At 41.6% G+C, this 16,594-nt stretch overlaps 1 protein-coding gene across 5 annotated transcripts; it reads left to right on the top strand.

The window, feature by feature from the left end:
* Positions 1-1,414: 1,414 nt before the first annotated feature.
* On the top strand, positions 1,415-16,370 carry LOC308073427 (gamma-crystallin M3-like; the record flags this gene model as incomplete). 5 transcript variants are annotated; one of them, XM_080412319.1, is made up of 4 exons in its annotated part: positions 5,513-5,527; positions 5,635-5,877; positions 15,677-15,916; positions 16,092-16,370. In XM_080412319.1, 4 exons carry the CDS (start codon positions 5,513-5,515, stop codon positions 16,368-16,370), a joined length of 777 nt encoding a protein of 258 aa, XP_080268445.1. The 5 variants fall into 5 exon arrangements, with proteins under 5 accessions (XP_080268447.1, XP_080268446.1, XP_080268448.1 ...); XM_080412321.1 differs by lacking the exons at positions 5,513-5,527; positions 5,635-5,877 and adding an exon at positions 1,415-1,447; XM_080412320.1 differs by lacking the exons at positions 5,513-5,527; positions 5,635-5,877; positions 15,677-15,916; positions 16,092-16,370 and adding exons at positions 1,415-1,447; positions 1,554-1,796; positions 1,909-2,187.
* Positions 16,371-16,594: the final 224 nt, after the last annotated feature.

The raw sequence follows: 16,594 nt of genomic DNA, 5'->3' as shown, positions 1-16,594 counted from the left end.
GGATTTATTCAATTTATTTACCTTCACGTTTTTTAACTGACTTTGATTTTTTTTTTTACCCACTGCAGTTATCTTTTTAATCACTTTAGTTACTTTTAAGTACTTAAAGTACTTTTACTCAAATTGTAGATCGGTCTTTTTAGTAGTGTGTGTGTGTGTGTGTGCGCACATGTGCGCGCAGTGCTGAGCCTGCCTGTGAGTGTGTGTGCATGTCTTTAAGTGGTGCATGTGTTGCACTGTCTCCTGTTTGTGTTTAATTAGTGTAACTGGTTGCATCTTTGTGTTGCAATCAGCTTCAGCTCTTGTTGCCGTGCTCAGACATACGGACAAACACACTCGGTCACTTGAAGGAGTGGTTGGCACCACTTCCTTGGATTCTCTCTCCATATATGCCCCAGCCTATATGCTACAGATTTCATTTTCCGGAATTTTGCGTTTTCGTCAAAACACATTTTGCTACTACTCCAACAGATTGTATGCCCTTTAAAGTTGTGTCCAAGATCGTTGTCAACTCCGTCAGATTTCTACAAAAACATAATTTAATCAGGCATAAACAGGTTTGAGCTATATTCTAATGTCCCCTGTCTCACTGCTGGGTTTAAAAAAAGTCGGAAAAGCTGCGAAAGCTCTACTAAGCTTATTTCTTTAAATAAATGCACTAAATAATAATTCTATCTGGTGTGTCCCGACCATAACATGTCAACTCCGTCAGTCCTTCCAAATCACCCCCCCCCCCAAAAGTGCAATTCTATTAGCATTAATAGAACCTAAACAACTTTGAAAATAAATTGTCAACTCACTACGACTGTGCTGTGGAATGAAAAAAAATAGCATTTTGTCAACTCCGTCAGACTCCGGGCGTCAGATGTCAACTTAGTCAGATATGCCATCTTATGGAGATGACACCAAAAGAAAAACAACTGTGGGAGGTTGGCCCACTACATGGTTTAATAGTCAATACTTTCATCTTTTAAAATATATTTTCCCGGCATAATTGTAGAATATATTAGTGTGTGTGTGTGTGTGTGTGTGTGTGTGTGTGTGTGTGTGTGTGTGTGTATGTGTGTGTGTGTGTGTGTGTGTGTGTGTGTGTGTCTGTGTTGCTTTGAAAGGAACACACCAAATCTGAAGTTTGCCAAATATTAAACATTATGTACCATACGGATGGTCCACTTTTCCATTTCAACATGGACACCTATAGAAATATTTGAGTGTTGAAAAGCCTTTCTGTGGCAAGAGAAAAGGCCTTTCTAACGGACATAACCTTGGCACTCTATAGGCCACTACAGCATGTTGCTGAGTAAGAGATTCTCACAGAGAGGCCACACGCTCTTTGGGTTCTGTCAGGTATAAAAGGAAAGGGTTAAACCAGGTATGAATACAGTTCAGGTACAGCAACAGGTCAACAGCTAATATGTCCTCCTCCGGCATGAACATGATGGGCAAGGTACTGCGTTTTGAAAGATTCACTTAATACATTTCTTCATGTCTGTATTTCATTCTAAATATGACCATTATGAATGGTGTTAACAAAATGATGTGTTCTTTTTCAGATTATCTTCTACGAGGATAGGAACTTCCAGGGTCGCTCTTATGAGTGCATGAGCGACTGCTCTGACTTCTCCTCCTACCTGAGCAGGTGCCACTCCATGAGGGTTGAGAGCGGCTGCTTCATGGCCTACGACCGCCCCAACTACATGGGAAACCAGCACTTCATGAGGAGGGGAGATTACTCTGACTATATGCAGATGTTTGGATGGAGAGACTGCATCAGGTCCTGCCGCATGATCCCCATGGTAAGCTTAATACTGTTCTACTTTGTTTAATGACTTCTAATCCATTATTTCATCCATTACCCTGAATCTAGTCATATGCAAACTCCTAAATGAGATATTTGTCATTTTACAGCACAGAGGCCAGTACAGGATGAAGATCTACGAGAGGGAGAACTTCGGTGGACAGAGTCACGAGATGATGGATGACTGTGACAACATCATGGACCGTTACCAGATGAACAACTGCCAGTCCTGCAACGTGATGGACGGCCACTGGCTGATGTACGAGCAGCCCCAGTACAGAGGCAGGATGACCTACATGAGGCCTGGAGAGTACAGGAACTTCAATCAGATGGGAATGAGCGGCATGAAGTTCATGAGCATGAAGCGCATCATGGACTCTTGCTACTAAATGTTGACGCAAATGTTCACTTTGCTTAAAAAATGCCACTGAAATAAAACAGAAATCCGTTCCACCATTTACTTTCTCCCTTTTGTTGAGATGATGTAGTTCAGCCCATTCCTTGTCAAAGATCAACAGCACATGGTCATTTTAGACATAACCAACTAGTCCATACGCGGGAACATGGGACCATAACTTCAGACCCTACAACCCTGTTGAGCGGAGTCCCTCAGGGCTCTATACTAGCGTATTTTCTGTTTTCTGTTATTATCGGCTATTTTCAGCGAAAGCTTTCCCCACAATACGGATGCTAGGGTTTAAGTGTCACTGCAGGCTGAGTGCTACTGTGGATTCTTGCAGTCACAATGCACGAGATTGTTTTTTAACTGAAGCTTCTGTACTTTATTGACAACACTGAACATCAACCACACAGGAGTATATCAGTGCACCAAGTCTATAAAGTAAAGCCCAGCTATGCTGGGTCTGCTGCTTGGTATGCGTTTAACCATTTTCAACCATCCCTATTTTGGGCATGTCATTAGAGGGGAACATTAAAAAAATCTAACCTTTTCAGAAATTGCAAAAATAAGTGATCTACAAGCTCCATGCAATGGTTAAGAATTGTAGTGCAGGGAACTGTGACGTAATATAGAAATATTTGAACATTTACGCTAATCATGACCAAAACAGGGACACCAGATTGAAAGCGGTTTAATGATTTTCACATAAGTAGACATATCTGCTATAATGGACCTTCAAAGTGAATACATTTATTTGGGGAAAACTGGGAGCACTTAATCAGTTGTTTTGCGATTGTTTGCAATAAAACAGGTGCAAGTCTAACATTCTTAAATTTCAAACAATGCAACGGTCGTTGGTAATCAATACCAGTGCAATTGCATCAGCAAACAATGAAATATTTCAAGATTTGAATGAATGCATTGAAGTAAATTTAAAGACGGGGTGCCGTGATTTTCAGTGATTTTTTTCCCCCCCTAAAACATAATCATCAGGCATTATGGTTATACTAGGAGGAAGATTTTTTTCAAAAAAGTATACAGAAATTGTTAAAATTATGTTTTTATGTGGACACGCCTCCAGTTCATTAAGTATACCTGGTTCTCACCTTAACACCTCCTCCACCACCTTAGCACCACCCACCTGTCCTAGTCCCTCCTCCTCCTCATGCCCACACCTGTTGTGTTATGATAATGAGGGGGAGGGTATATTTTTACTATGTCACTAAAGGGCTGTTTTTCTATTGGCACGTTTGACCCTCAAGGTTTCAGCCTCCAGGTAGAAACTCAAAATAGTCAGAGAAGATATAAAACACCATAAAAACACCACCAGGGGGCTTAATGAAGTTCTATCAACCTCATAGACACATGAAAAACAGAAAAAGTGCAAAACCATGGCACCACCTCTTTAAGTACTACCAGGACTCCGTTAGTTAGACGCAAATATTCCCGAAACTCAACTGAAGGCCACGCTTGAGGATTATTAGTCCAGACAGGGTCTTTATGGACAATCTTATGTCCACAAAATGTTTTTTTTTTATTATAGCGTGCTAGCACACTTGGCTGGAGCCCGCAAATGTAATTGGCTGACATAAAAAAAGGTTATAAAGAATTATAAACACCTGCCGATCATTCAACCCTGCCACTAATCCCATGAGTCATTTCCTCCATCATCACACACCCCTGACAACCAACCAACAATCAATAAAAGGCAGTCCGTCCCGCCTATGGGACCACATCTGTGACTACAGATCCCATAGCCCGTGGCAAAAATGCTGTTTTATCCTGTTTTAAACTGCCATGTTTTATAACCTTGCTATTGTACTTGCTGAGCTATATTTTTGTACTCTTATATTTGTATGCTGTGAAATTCACTTCTGATGTATCTTGTATTTTTCGTATTTGTATGCTGTGCAGCACTTTGGTCAACCTTGGTTGTTTTAAACGTGATTTACAAATAAAATTGACTTGACTTGAAGTATCTTGACATACAGTTGTCATTTTATCCACCACGCTCTTTCCAACATCCTAATAATTCACAAGGACCACCGGTTGATCTTCTGTTTCTGGTCTCTCAGTAGCAGTACATCGTTTTGGCTGCTTTGTTGAATGCAAACCTATTCATAGAGCTCTCTTTTAACGTGTCTGGTTGATGCCAGACACGTATGATGAAAAAAGTAGAGCAATTTGTTTGGTTTGTGGTGCATGCTGAACCAAAAGCCTTGTGCGAGCGGTTCAATACAAATGTGTGCATCCTTGATCATTTCCCCCCAGGTGTTTTTTCTTTATTTTGCAAAAGTTCTTAATCTGCATTGATTGATTGATTGATTGATTGATTTAATTTGGTGACATAAAAAAGAGCACAAGAGCACTTGTCTTGCATCACCGAGGATGAAAACACAATAAAGCCAGAGGCTTATTTCCTTTGGGTCCTCTTCAACAAAAAACACTAAACAACATGACGAATAACATCCAACAACAATACATTACTGTATAACAGATATCAATACACTACATAACAAATATAGGTACATCAGAAGCTATTCTCTAATAAATGTGCAATCAATGCAATTTTCAAATTTTTGCAAGCATCTTATTGTTCTTCTGAATTTAACTGTTCAAGTACAATTAAGTATTAATGAAAGAAACTTAAGAGGAAATGTTGAAAGGTGATCTATAAGTCTATAAGGCCTATTTTGACAATTAACTACAATTTAGTTGTTTTAGTGTTTAATATATAGATTTCATATTATGTAATAAATTGTACAATATAAGTTGTCATGATATATACATTTGAAAATTGCTTGATGCACTTTGATTACATTTGTTTCATAATAAAATTTGATAAATTGATTTATGGGGTGATGCTGATATTTATTAAAACTATTGTGGAAATCAGATATAAAGTATTGTGGATGGAAAGAAATCTTGATGATAATAATTTACTGGCAGGTTTAATGGACAGGAGTTAGGTCAAAACTTCCCTGCCTTAAACATAAAACAGTGGATTAATGTAGTCATACTGTAACAACCTCTGTGTGGGACTCACAAAATAGGTATTGTGTTACCTGGTCAAAAGGGAGAGAAAAAACATTTCTAAAGTCTTCGAGGGCCCAGTCACGTGGATTTTTCATACAGTGACTCGACACACAGCAGGCCTCTTTGTGCTGCTGGGTCAGGGGTTTTCACAATGGGGGCCACAGATTCTTTAGGGTTTTGTCAGGTATAAAAGTAAGGGTTAAACCAAACAGGACAGCAGTGCAGCAGTAACAGCAGCATCAGAAGCAGCTCATCCCACCAGAATGACCACTTCCAGCATGAACATGGGCAGAGTAAGTGGCATAAAAATAATTGCAAAAGTACATTAAATACATTATTTGGCTATGCATGATGTTCCATTTACTTTCACCTAAAAGTCTGCCTGTTTCTCCTTTTTCAGGTCACCTTCTTCGAGGACAGGAACTTCCAGGGTCGCTCCTATGAGTGCATGAGCGACTGCTCTGACTTCTCCTCCTACCTGAGCAGGTGCCACTCCATGAGGGTTGAGAGCGGCTGCTTCATGGCCTACGACCGCCCCAACTACATGGGAAACCAGTACTTCATGAGGAGGGGAGAGTACTCTGACTACATGAGCATGTGGGGATGGACTGGTGGTGTCAAGTCCTGCCGCATGATCCCTCAGGTAGGATAAACATTATTTTCATAACATTTATTTTATTTTATCTAGTACATAGTCTCAGAAAGCGGCCTGAAAGTGCTGCTTTCTATTCAACGGCCTAAACCCCAGCATATAGCATATCTACAAGCTCACAATGTGTCCCAACACGACGCATTGTGAGCTTGTCTATATGCTATTTTCCGCAAAGATATTTAATGTAGAGTCAATAGTATAGAGACTCCAGTCAACCAAGTATAAGGTTTAAGTGGTTAATCACTGTTTCTTCTACAGTACAGGGGATCCTACAGGATGATATCCTGGATAATCTCCTGGATAATTTCATTACTACTTAATTTTAAATTAAAGTCCATCGCTATAAACCTTTCCTTTTCCACAAACAGCACAGAGGCCAGTTCAGGATGAAGATCTACGAGAGGGAGAACTTCGGTGGTCAGAGTAACGAGCTGATGGATGACGTTGACTCCATCATGGACCGTCACCAGATGAACAACTGCATGTCCTGTAACGTGATGGACGGCCACTGGCTGATGTACGAGCAGCCCCAGTACAGAGGCAGGATGATGTACATGAGGCCTGGAGAGTACAGGAACTTCCAGAACATGGGCATGGGCTCTGGCAGCGGCATGAGGTTCATGAGCATGAAGCGCATCATGGATAGCATGTATTAAACACTGCAATCATCAAATAAAATTTGGTGATAATCACAAAAACCTTTTCATGTGTCATAATTTCTCTACCCAATCAAGGTTCAAGGTTGTGTTTTATTGTTACATCATGTGTACATGGTACATAAGAGTAAATCCTATTTTTGTTTGGCTTCCTTCAGACAATGCAGCAGCGTAGATAATAACAACAACAACAATAATCCTCCTATAATTTCACAAACCTCTGTCTCTCTGTAGTAGTGTAGTGCGTGGTGTTTTTTTTATTTTTTATTTGTTTATTTAGACAGGACAGAGTATATTAATGAACGTCACATGAACGTAAATACACCGGATTTAGCAAAGATGCTAATTTTCATCCGCAGTCCTCACACAAAACAGAAAAACAGAAAAACAATAACATCAGAAAACAGACAAACAGTGAAATACAATTACATTACATCACATAGCCTAAAAAAAACTAATGTGTCATGGAAAGCTGCCCGGTTCTCCTCTGTGACTGGAGCAATTGCTCTGAATTTGCACACAGCCATTGATCATTACCATCTGAACTTAACTGCGAAGCCCGTTTCTCAATTTCATCAAATCTCAGCGTATTATTAGCGTTTATGTGTCACACAATGGGAGATAACGTTGCCAGGTTTCGCGCGAGAAACAAGCCGCAAGGTCTATGAAAACAAGGCCAAACGAAGCGAGCCCTACAAGCAACAAGGTCTATGAAAAGAAGGCCAAACGAAGCGCCTTCACACATATACATTGCCTCTTGGAAAACAGCCGATCTACAAGCTCACAACGCGTCCCCACACCCACCTGCACTTTCACAAACAACGCCAAAAATACACTACCACCAATATTGCCCCTAAACCGCTTACAATAAGCGAACATGACAACACCGAGCCACATTCCATTCACTACGTTCCGTTCACCGCAGCACAACAGAACCACTTCAGAGACACGACGACATCATTTACGCGCGTTTACACACAAAACATTCTACGGATCTCTCTCTCTGTGTGTGTGTGTGTGTGTGTGTGTGTGTGTGTGTGTGTGTGTGTGTGTGTGTGTGTGTGTGTGTGTGTGTGTATGTGTGTGTGTGTGTGTGTGTGTGTGTGTTTGCGACGGGTCCCGGGGGTTCTGCGGCGGGGGGGGTTGCCCGTGGGGAGGGGTGACCGCGACGGGTGCCGCGACGGGACCCGCGACGGGGAGGAGGGGGGGCGGCACGACGGGACGTGCGAGGGGGGGTGGAACCGCGCGCCAGGACCTGCATTAACCCCACGTTTGCAACTATTTTCGCCTGCGCCCTTCACCGGGTATGGTCTAGTAATGATAAAACCGTAAAACGATTTTAAAACGAAAGACAGAGTGCAAATAGAAGAGCAAAAAAAATCCATTTCAATTAGAAATGTTTTTATTTTTCAAATTTTCAATTGGAAATGCAATTTCAGGGCCGTATTTTCAATACGGAGGATGTAATCGATTACATTTTTTTCAAGTGACAATGAGGCAAGTACAAATTTCACACTTGCAAAACAACACTTGAGTAAAACACAGCTATCACACTCACATGTTGTTTGGTAAGCACCACATAAAGGGATTCAGGTTCAGGGGAATCTTTCTATTTTTCCTACTTACCCAAAGTCAGACAAACTCATGGAGGTTATTTTATGTCTCTGTGTGGCATTTGATGTCACACATCTCTGTATGATGTTGATTTAGCTTAGCCAAGTTTAGCTTAAAGAAAAAGCACCAGCAAATGTACCTATAGCTTGCAATCAGAGCTAACCAGAGCCAAGTCTGCTGCTTACTAGTAAGCATATATGCCAGTGACAGGGACTCTGGAGCGTTACACATAGTCACTCATTCATATTATCAGTAAAAAGGAATACCATTTTGTAAAATGACGTAACCGGGAATTACGCAAATTAATGTAAGAAACTTAATTTGTTCGCTGCAGTCGCCAGTCAGTTTGGACATAAATAACATAGACTGGTTCTGGACATCCAACGCTGGACCACACTTTGTTTGGATTGGATTGGATGCTGGTCTCAGACCGGCAGTTCCCCATCAGCTAGGCACCAGAACAGCAGAGAGTAGACCCGGACACACCATTATCCCCTAGAACCCATCCGTGTCTCCAAACGACAGGAGCTGTGTGGACAGCCATGGATTACCCGATAAACAAACGTTTTTATACTCGGATGTCATGGTGTGTGGCTGCAGCTGGGATGGGATGGGATGGGATGTTATAATTGTGTACAACTCTGCAGTGGAACATGCATGTTAGGCTAGCTGCAACAGGCTAACTGGCCAAGCCAGACACATCTAATGCGTCATAGAACATAATCCCTAATTAGTGACCACAAGAACAACCCGCTTGGCAGAGAGGAGAAATGGAGAAAAGCAATGTTGCAATAGCAACACTTTGGGGGAGAAAGATGCCTTCATATTAATTCATTAATTATTAGGCCTACATCATTTCAGTTTGATCATTTTGCCAAGTTCGATGAAAAGACTGACAGCATGAGTCTTCAGTGTTTGATTCTTCCCACGTGGAGTAGAAACACAATGAGCTTTCCTGACAATGTACCCTGAAAAACTGACAATGGTGAATTGGTAATGCTTTGACTTTGATAAAATATATTGTCATTAATATTTTTGACAAAAAAACATACTGTATATACACAATATAGTACTGTATAATGCATGAGTATTGGGGAAAATGGACTCCATTCCCACATAATATAATAAGTAACTAGAAAAAGTGCTCCTCGGAGCACAGGTCTCCGCCAGGTCAGGTAGGTTATTGTGGCCTCCTGGTGGCGCTATAATAGGCCAATGTGAAAAGGGTGGCATTTCTTCATAGTGGGAATGTGTGTGCATTCATGATTTGAGGCATTTTGGTGCAAAAATGTGTTTTGCTAAAGTAGACCTGCTGGTGGCGCTATAACAGGGCAATGTGAAAAGGGTGGCATTTCTTCCGTGGCCTAGTGGGAATGTGCGTGCTGATTTGAGACATTTTGTTCAAAATGGACCAATCCTGCAAACTTTGGAAGCCAACCTTAGCCAATCAGGATGGAATATGAAATATCGGACAGATGCGTCTTGATCACATGACTATAGAGATACTGTGTACCGATTTGCGTGATGTTTGGATAAAATCTGAAGGATTAATATCCAAAAATGTATTTAACATAAGTCGGCCTCCTAGTGGCGCTGTAAAAAGCAGATGTGAAAAATGTAGTGCAGATGTTTTTCCTTGGCCTCTAGGGAGTATGCGTGCAAAGTTTCACGCAGATCGGTGCAGTTATAGTTATAAATGCAAATTGGCCTGTTATAGCGCCACCATGAGGCTGATGTGAAAGGTTTTAAGTGGCATTTCTTCTTCGGCCCATTGGGAATGTGCGTGTGCAATTTTATGGAAATGGCAAGCTGCGTTCATGATTTGAGGCAGTTTGTTCAAAACTAACCAATCCTGCAAACTTTGGAAGGCAACCTTAGCCAATGAGGATGGAATATGGGAAATTGAACAGATCCGGGTTGATCACATGACTATAGAGATACTGTGTACCGATTTGCATGACGTTTAGTTAAAAGCTGTAGGAGTAATGGGAAAAAATGTGTTTTGCACACATCGGCCTCCAGGTGGCGCTATAATAGGCCCATGTGAAAAATGTGGGGCAGAGGTTCTGAATTGGCATCCAGGGAGTGTGTGTGCACAGTTTTGCAGCGACTGGGCCAACGGTGCCGGAGATTAGCTGCTAACACACAGACAGGACGGACGGACACACGGACGGACACACACACACACGGACGGACGGACAGGCGGCAAAACATACTCTCTCGCCATGCCGGAGACAATAACAAGTAGAAAGTAGGTTAATGATAATATAAATAAGGCAATTGCACACAATACAATTAATTGATGAATGCCCAAACCACGGTCTTCAATGTTTTTCAGGCCAGGGACCAATTAGCTGAGAGGCAAAGCAGGAACCCCCACAACATAGACTATATTATACAAGTAAGACGCGCGAACGCTGGAAGCGAACGCAGCTCGAAAATATTGTGTATTTACGGACTTGTAATCCGTGTTATTTCACCGTGATGGGGAGAGAACATTGACATTGTGTGTGTGTGTGTGTGTGTGTGTGTGTGTGTGTGTGTGTGTGTGTGTGTGTGTGTGTGTTTTTTGCAGGCTGTTGTGCATTTTAATCAGAGCATTGTCTAAATTCCTGCACTCTGGCGCACTCTGGCGGCTGCACACAGGCAGTGCACGCACGTGAGTCACATGGGGGCGCGAGCCAATGAGAGCGTGGCTGCACACAGACACACACACAACCCGAGCACGGTTACATAGTAAGTTCCACTTGCCGCGTTCGCAATAACATAGAGAATGTTGTCCATGCAATAGGTTTTCAAAGTTAGCTTGCCATATTTAGCTCCTTGTTTGTTAATGTCTGTTAATCATTGAGAGATGTGACTAGCTTGGAAGTCTTTCTTTTAAGTGCCTATGCTGTAGCCTGGCATGGCCAGACTGATCACGTGGGATTCACTCACAAGTTCCTCCAACGTGATCAGTCTGGCAATGTCAGGCTACCTATGCTATGCCTCTCAAAGGAATCTCTCCTGTTACATCTCTCTCTCTCTCTCTCTCTCTTATTTTGTTTTGATTGTATTGTTCGCCTTTTGCTTTGGCAATGTAAACGTATGTTTTTTCATGCCAATAAAGCCCATTTGAATTTTGAGTTGAATTGAATTGAATTTATTGAATTGAATTGAATTGAATTTAATTTAGAGAGAGAGAGAGAAAGAGAGAGAGAGAGAGAGAGAGAGAGAGAGAGAGAGAGAGAGAGAGAGAGTGAGAGTTTGGGTGGTCCACTGCTGGAGTGAAGAGACCTCTCTGAAAGTGTGATGTCTCATGTCAAAGCAAACATATTTTATTTGTAAGAGTAACTAGTTGCGGTATAGTGCTTGCCAACATCTCGTCACCACATGGCATAGTAGCTGCAGACATACTTGTGGGGAGCAATGTTAAGTCAACCTGTTTATACCCCACAAAGATGTCCGCCGCTACCAAATGACACTTGTTGACGCCCCCTTCAGGATTTTTGGCACACACTATTCATGCAGTCTGCCGGTATTTATGGATTACAAGCGCACTCCGGTTGTGTTTGTGCACTTGTTCATTGCTGTTCATACAGTAACACAGCTGTATGTGCGTGCACATCCCGCGCAACATTTGACTGTACTGTACATCTGTTCAGTGTTGATAGAGAGAGTGAGAAAGGGACGATCGAGTAAAGAAAGAGAAGGTACACAATAAAAATCTAATTCTGTGTTAATTTCAGAGATAGAATAGTGACTAGTCTGTCTAGAAATTCACGGAATGCTTGGCTAAACCTGATGCACCACTGTGGGTTTGAACCCCTAGACTGCAGGCACGTTACTCCTACGCCGCCCAAGCACCCAACAATTTCACTGTTGGAGGGTATATTGCTGAGGAACCAGGAAGTGCAGTGTTGAGTGTGAAGTCAATCAGATGTCCTTCGAGTATCTTCTTGAGAACCAAGGGAGTACAGACTACAGAGCCTAAATCAAAGTCTAAACTAGAAAAAGTGCTCCTCGGAGCACAGGTCTCCGCCAGGTCAGGTAGGTTATTGTGGTCTCCTGGTTGCGCTACAATAGGCCAATGTGAAAAAGGTGCCATTTCTTCTTAGGCCTTGCACGCAATCGGACACTGCATTCATGATTTGAGGCATTTTGTTCCAAAAAAAAGTTTTGCTAAATTAGACCTCCTGGTGGTGCTATAACAGGCCAATGTTAAAAGGGTGGCATTTGTTCCTCAACGTAGTGCGAATGTGCGTGCAAAGTTTCACAGCAATCGGACGCTGCGTTCATGATTTGCAACATTTTGTTCAAAACGGGCCACTCCTGCAAACTGTTAATGTCAATCTTAGCCAATGAGGATGGAATATGAAAGATCTAACAGATCCGTCTTGATCACATGACTATAGAGAGCATGTGTACCGATTTGCGTGACATTTGGAAAAAATCTGAAGGAGTAATATCCAAAAATGTGTTTTATATAAGTTGGCCTCCTGGTGGCGCTACAAAAGGCAGATGTGAAAAATGCAGGGCAAAGGTTTTTCCCTGGCCTCTAGGAAGTGCGCATACAAAGTTGTACACAGATCAGTGCAGTTATAGGTAAAAACACGAATCGGCCTGTAATAGCGCCACCATGAGGCTGATTTGAAAAAAACCAAGAGGCATTTCATCCTCTTTCTAGTGAGAATGTGCGTGCAAAATTCATAATTTGAGGCATTTTGTTCAAAACGGAGCACTCCTGCAAACTTTGGAAGCCATTTTTAGCCATTCAAGATGGAATATGAAAAATCTGAAAAACCCGATTCGTTTAATGACTATAGAGATACTGTGTACCGATTTGCGTGACGTTTGGACAAAATCTATAGGAGTACTGTCAAAATATGTGTTTTGCAAAAAGCAGCCTCCTGGTGGCGCTATAACCCATGTGGCCCATGTGAAAAATTTGGGACAGAGGTTCTGAATTGGCATTCAGGGAGTGTGTGTGCACAGTTTCACTGCGATCAAGCCAACGGAGCCAGAGATTAGCTGGTCACAGACGGACGGACAGACGGACAGACGGACAGACAGACGGACGGACGGACGGGGTGCAAAACATACTCTCTCGCCATGCCTTACGGCCTGGCGGAGACAATCAACAAATGTCTGTGTATCAGCCAGTCTGTGTGTCTGTCTGTGTCACTACTATGCCCATATACTGTGTCTTCAGTATAATTTCATAGACTGGCCTAAAATGAGTACTGCACTAAGTATTACGGGTACAATGGATATGCGCAACCGAAGGGGAAGGGGCATGCATTCCAAACGGGCATCCTACTAGTATGTGAGTTTGCAGGATTCAAAGAGTCTAATTAGTGGTTAACTAGATGGAGAATAGGCTATGTGTGACACCTCAGGTAGGCCAGTGTGTTGGTTGTGTTCATAACGTTACTACAAGTTACTCTGAGCCCTATGTTAGCTAAAATTAAAACAATACATTAGTTGGATATTGAAACACAAAAACAATAACGTGTGGTGCCTACTGCCAGGCTCCCTGGTCTCTTTGGTCATTTTAATAACCAATAAACCTTATTCATTAAGAGGTAAGCTAATTAAATTTATAATGAGTTTAATTTAGGTGTGCAAAAGAGCCAGCGCTGAGTCAATAGTATTGTCAATCCTTGCTAACTGGTACACATACATTAATGCTTACCCTGTTTATTTACCCTGTTATGACATGTCTATGAAAACCTGCTACCCAACATCATATTGATGCTCTAGGTGGTTTGTGAACAATATCCAGGTAAGATGGCAGATGGTTTATCCCATGATGGGAAATACTACTGTAAATGAAACCGTTGGGCATGCATTAATGTAAGTATGGTTACGATTAGGCATGGGTTTGGTGAGGGTAAGGTTAAGGCAAGAATCTGGGGCAGGCATTGAATGCATGCAGTGGGGGCATCTAATATCTTCCTCCCATGATTGACAACATGATTTCATTTAGTGTTTTTATATTTATGACAAATATTATGCTCATTGATTTGGAGCATATTGAAAGCGGGTACGTTCTGCAACAGTACTGCAGTAGCTCTGCAGTTTTCAATATACATAATGGCAAAACTGTTTGTTGAAGATGTTCTGGGAAGTAAAGTAAACAGTTTTCACTGCATAAGTGCATATGTACTGTAGCTGTAACAATAACATGTAAATTAAGTCGTTCAGTTTCATCTGCCATTTTACTCGGAAAGTGTGCACTTGTTTAAGGATGCCAGAATTTGTTACAATCACCACTGGTAAAGCTTACCGGGAGCCCTTGAACAAGTGCATGCACTATGAGCACAGATGTTCACTGGGTTTTACAGTTAATTCTTGGAATTTTCTACAATTGAACGATTGTGGCATTGGAGAAACACCACAAATTGTCCAACTCAATAGGGCAGTTCACTATCTACTGAACTAGGCACTGGTTTGAGAGACAGTCTAACAGTTAATGTGCAGGGTGAGAGCAGAGTAAAGCAATATGTATTTGTATTTTCAGGGGGTGTTACCGTCCTGTCACCCAAGGCTATACTCGACTTAACTGGTATAAATGCTTTACCTGTCAATGTGCACAATTTAGAATAGTAAGTTCTGCCTCACAATGTCAAGATCAATAAAATTGAGCTCTACTCCAAAAATGCTGTTTTTTCCTGTGAAAATGGCAATTACTTTGAACACTTCACTAATTTAATTGTCACACAGTAACTGTGACAACCCCAAGCATTACATGAACAAAGTTGATAATGGATTGGGTCTGTATTCATGAGTGCACCATGTACTGTACCTGTTACAAACTCCTTAAAAAACATTAGTAAACAAATGTGCAGACTGCATATTGTCTCATAGTGTGAACTGCAATATGATACTTCAATGCTGAAAAAGATATTAGGAATTAAACCGTATCAGAGTGTGTTATTCAACAAGGACAATACAAAGCTGGGCCTCTTCTCACAATTGCACACCGCCGCAAATCACAGCGCGTTGAAGGCCACTTTGAATTGCACTGTAAAGAGGGGCCTCTGTTCCATGTTGCTCTGTCAGGAATTTAAACAATAGGGTCATGTATTCTTTGGGTGTCTGGTCAGGTATAAAAGAGAGAGGGGACATCGAGGTAACCGCAATCCTTTTTTGACCAATAGGGTAGTCGCTACAACCATGACCATGGGAAAGGTGTGTGAAATGTTTGTTTTGACTATTATGTTAAGTACGATTTAACATGGTTTTAACCCATTAAGACCGGGAAAGCCGATATGTGTTATACCTTTAAAACCGGGAAGCATCTGTGTCATTTTAGATGTTGATATATATATATATATATAGCAACAGGATTATTCTTTTATTTTTTTAATACAAAATTTAAGATTTTCTGAACTTAGTTTAGGATTTAGAAGGCGTTTTTAAAATCAGCCTCAGGTCTAAATGGGTTAAAAAGAAAGTGTATTATGCAAGATATATATGTAATTTTGTGAGACCTGCAGCATTCAGAAAAGCTTTTTTTTGTGTGTGTGTGTGTGTAGATCATCTTCTACGAGGACAGGAACTTCCAGGGTCGTTCCTATGAGACCAGCAATGACTGTGCTGACATGACCTCCTTCCTGAGCAAGTGCCACTCGTGCAGGGTGGAGAGTGGCTGCTTCATGGTGTATGATCGTTCCAACTATATGGGAAACCAGTACTTTGTTAGGAGGGGAGATTATGCCGACTACCAGCGTATGGGAATGAGTGATTGCCTCAGGTCCTGCCGCATGATCCCCATGGTACTTTTTCTTTTACTTGTTTGCACCGTCACCTAAGCGTCACCCACGCTGAACTATTTAACTGAAAAGATCCAAGATCTACATATAGATTGAATCTACAGTAATTGTGTAGTATGACAACAGCTTCTTACGTTTAGTTGATCATTTTGGGTTCTTCACACTTGTCCATCTACAGCACAGAGGCCAGTTCAGGATGAGGATCTACGAGAGGGAGAACTTCGGTGGACAGATGCACGAGCTGATGGATGACTGTGACAACATGACGGACCGTTTCCAGATGAACAACTGCCAGTCCTGCAACGTGATGGACGGCCACTGGCTGATGTACGAGCAGCCCCAGTACAGAGGCAGGATGCACTACATGAGGCCTGGAGAGTACAAGAACTTCAGTCAGATGGGAACGAGCGACATGAGGTTCAACAGCATGAGGCGCATCATGGATTCCTGTTATTAGTGCAACAGTGTAAAAAGGGTTTAAATAAAAGTTAATGACTTTCTTATAAATGGCTTCCTGGATTACTTACTACATCACAAATGATATAATTTCACATCTGTAATTTTCATCTAACAGCAGCATAGTACAGAACTCATGATGCAATTATATTATGGTGGGAATTTTCTATGAGTGTTGCAATTACTGTAAGTAAAACAACAGAGCAAACATCCAGCATACAGACG

This window comes from Gymnoscopelus braueri, assembly GCF_963280865.1.
Source record: "Gymnoscopelus braueri genome assembly, chromosome: 18".
Taxonomy (NCBI): Eukaryota; Metazoa; Chordata; class Actinopteri; order Myctophiformes; family Myctophidae; genus Gymnoscopelus; species Gymnoscopelus braueri.
Note: the sequence above shows the minus strand (reverse complement) of the source record. Positions and strands in the feature narration are given on the sequence as shown.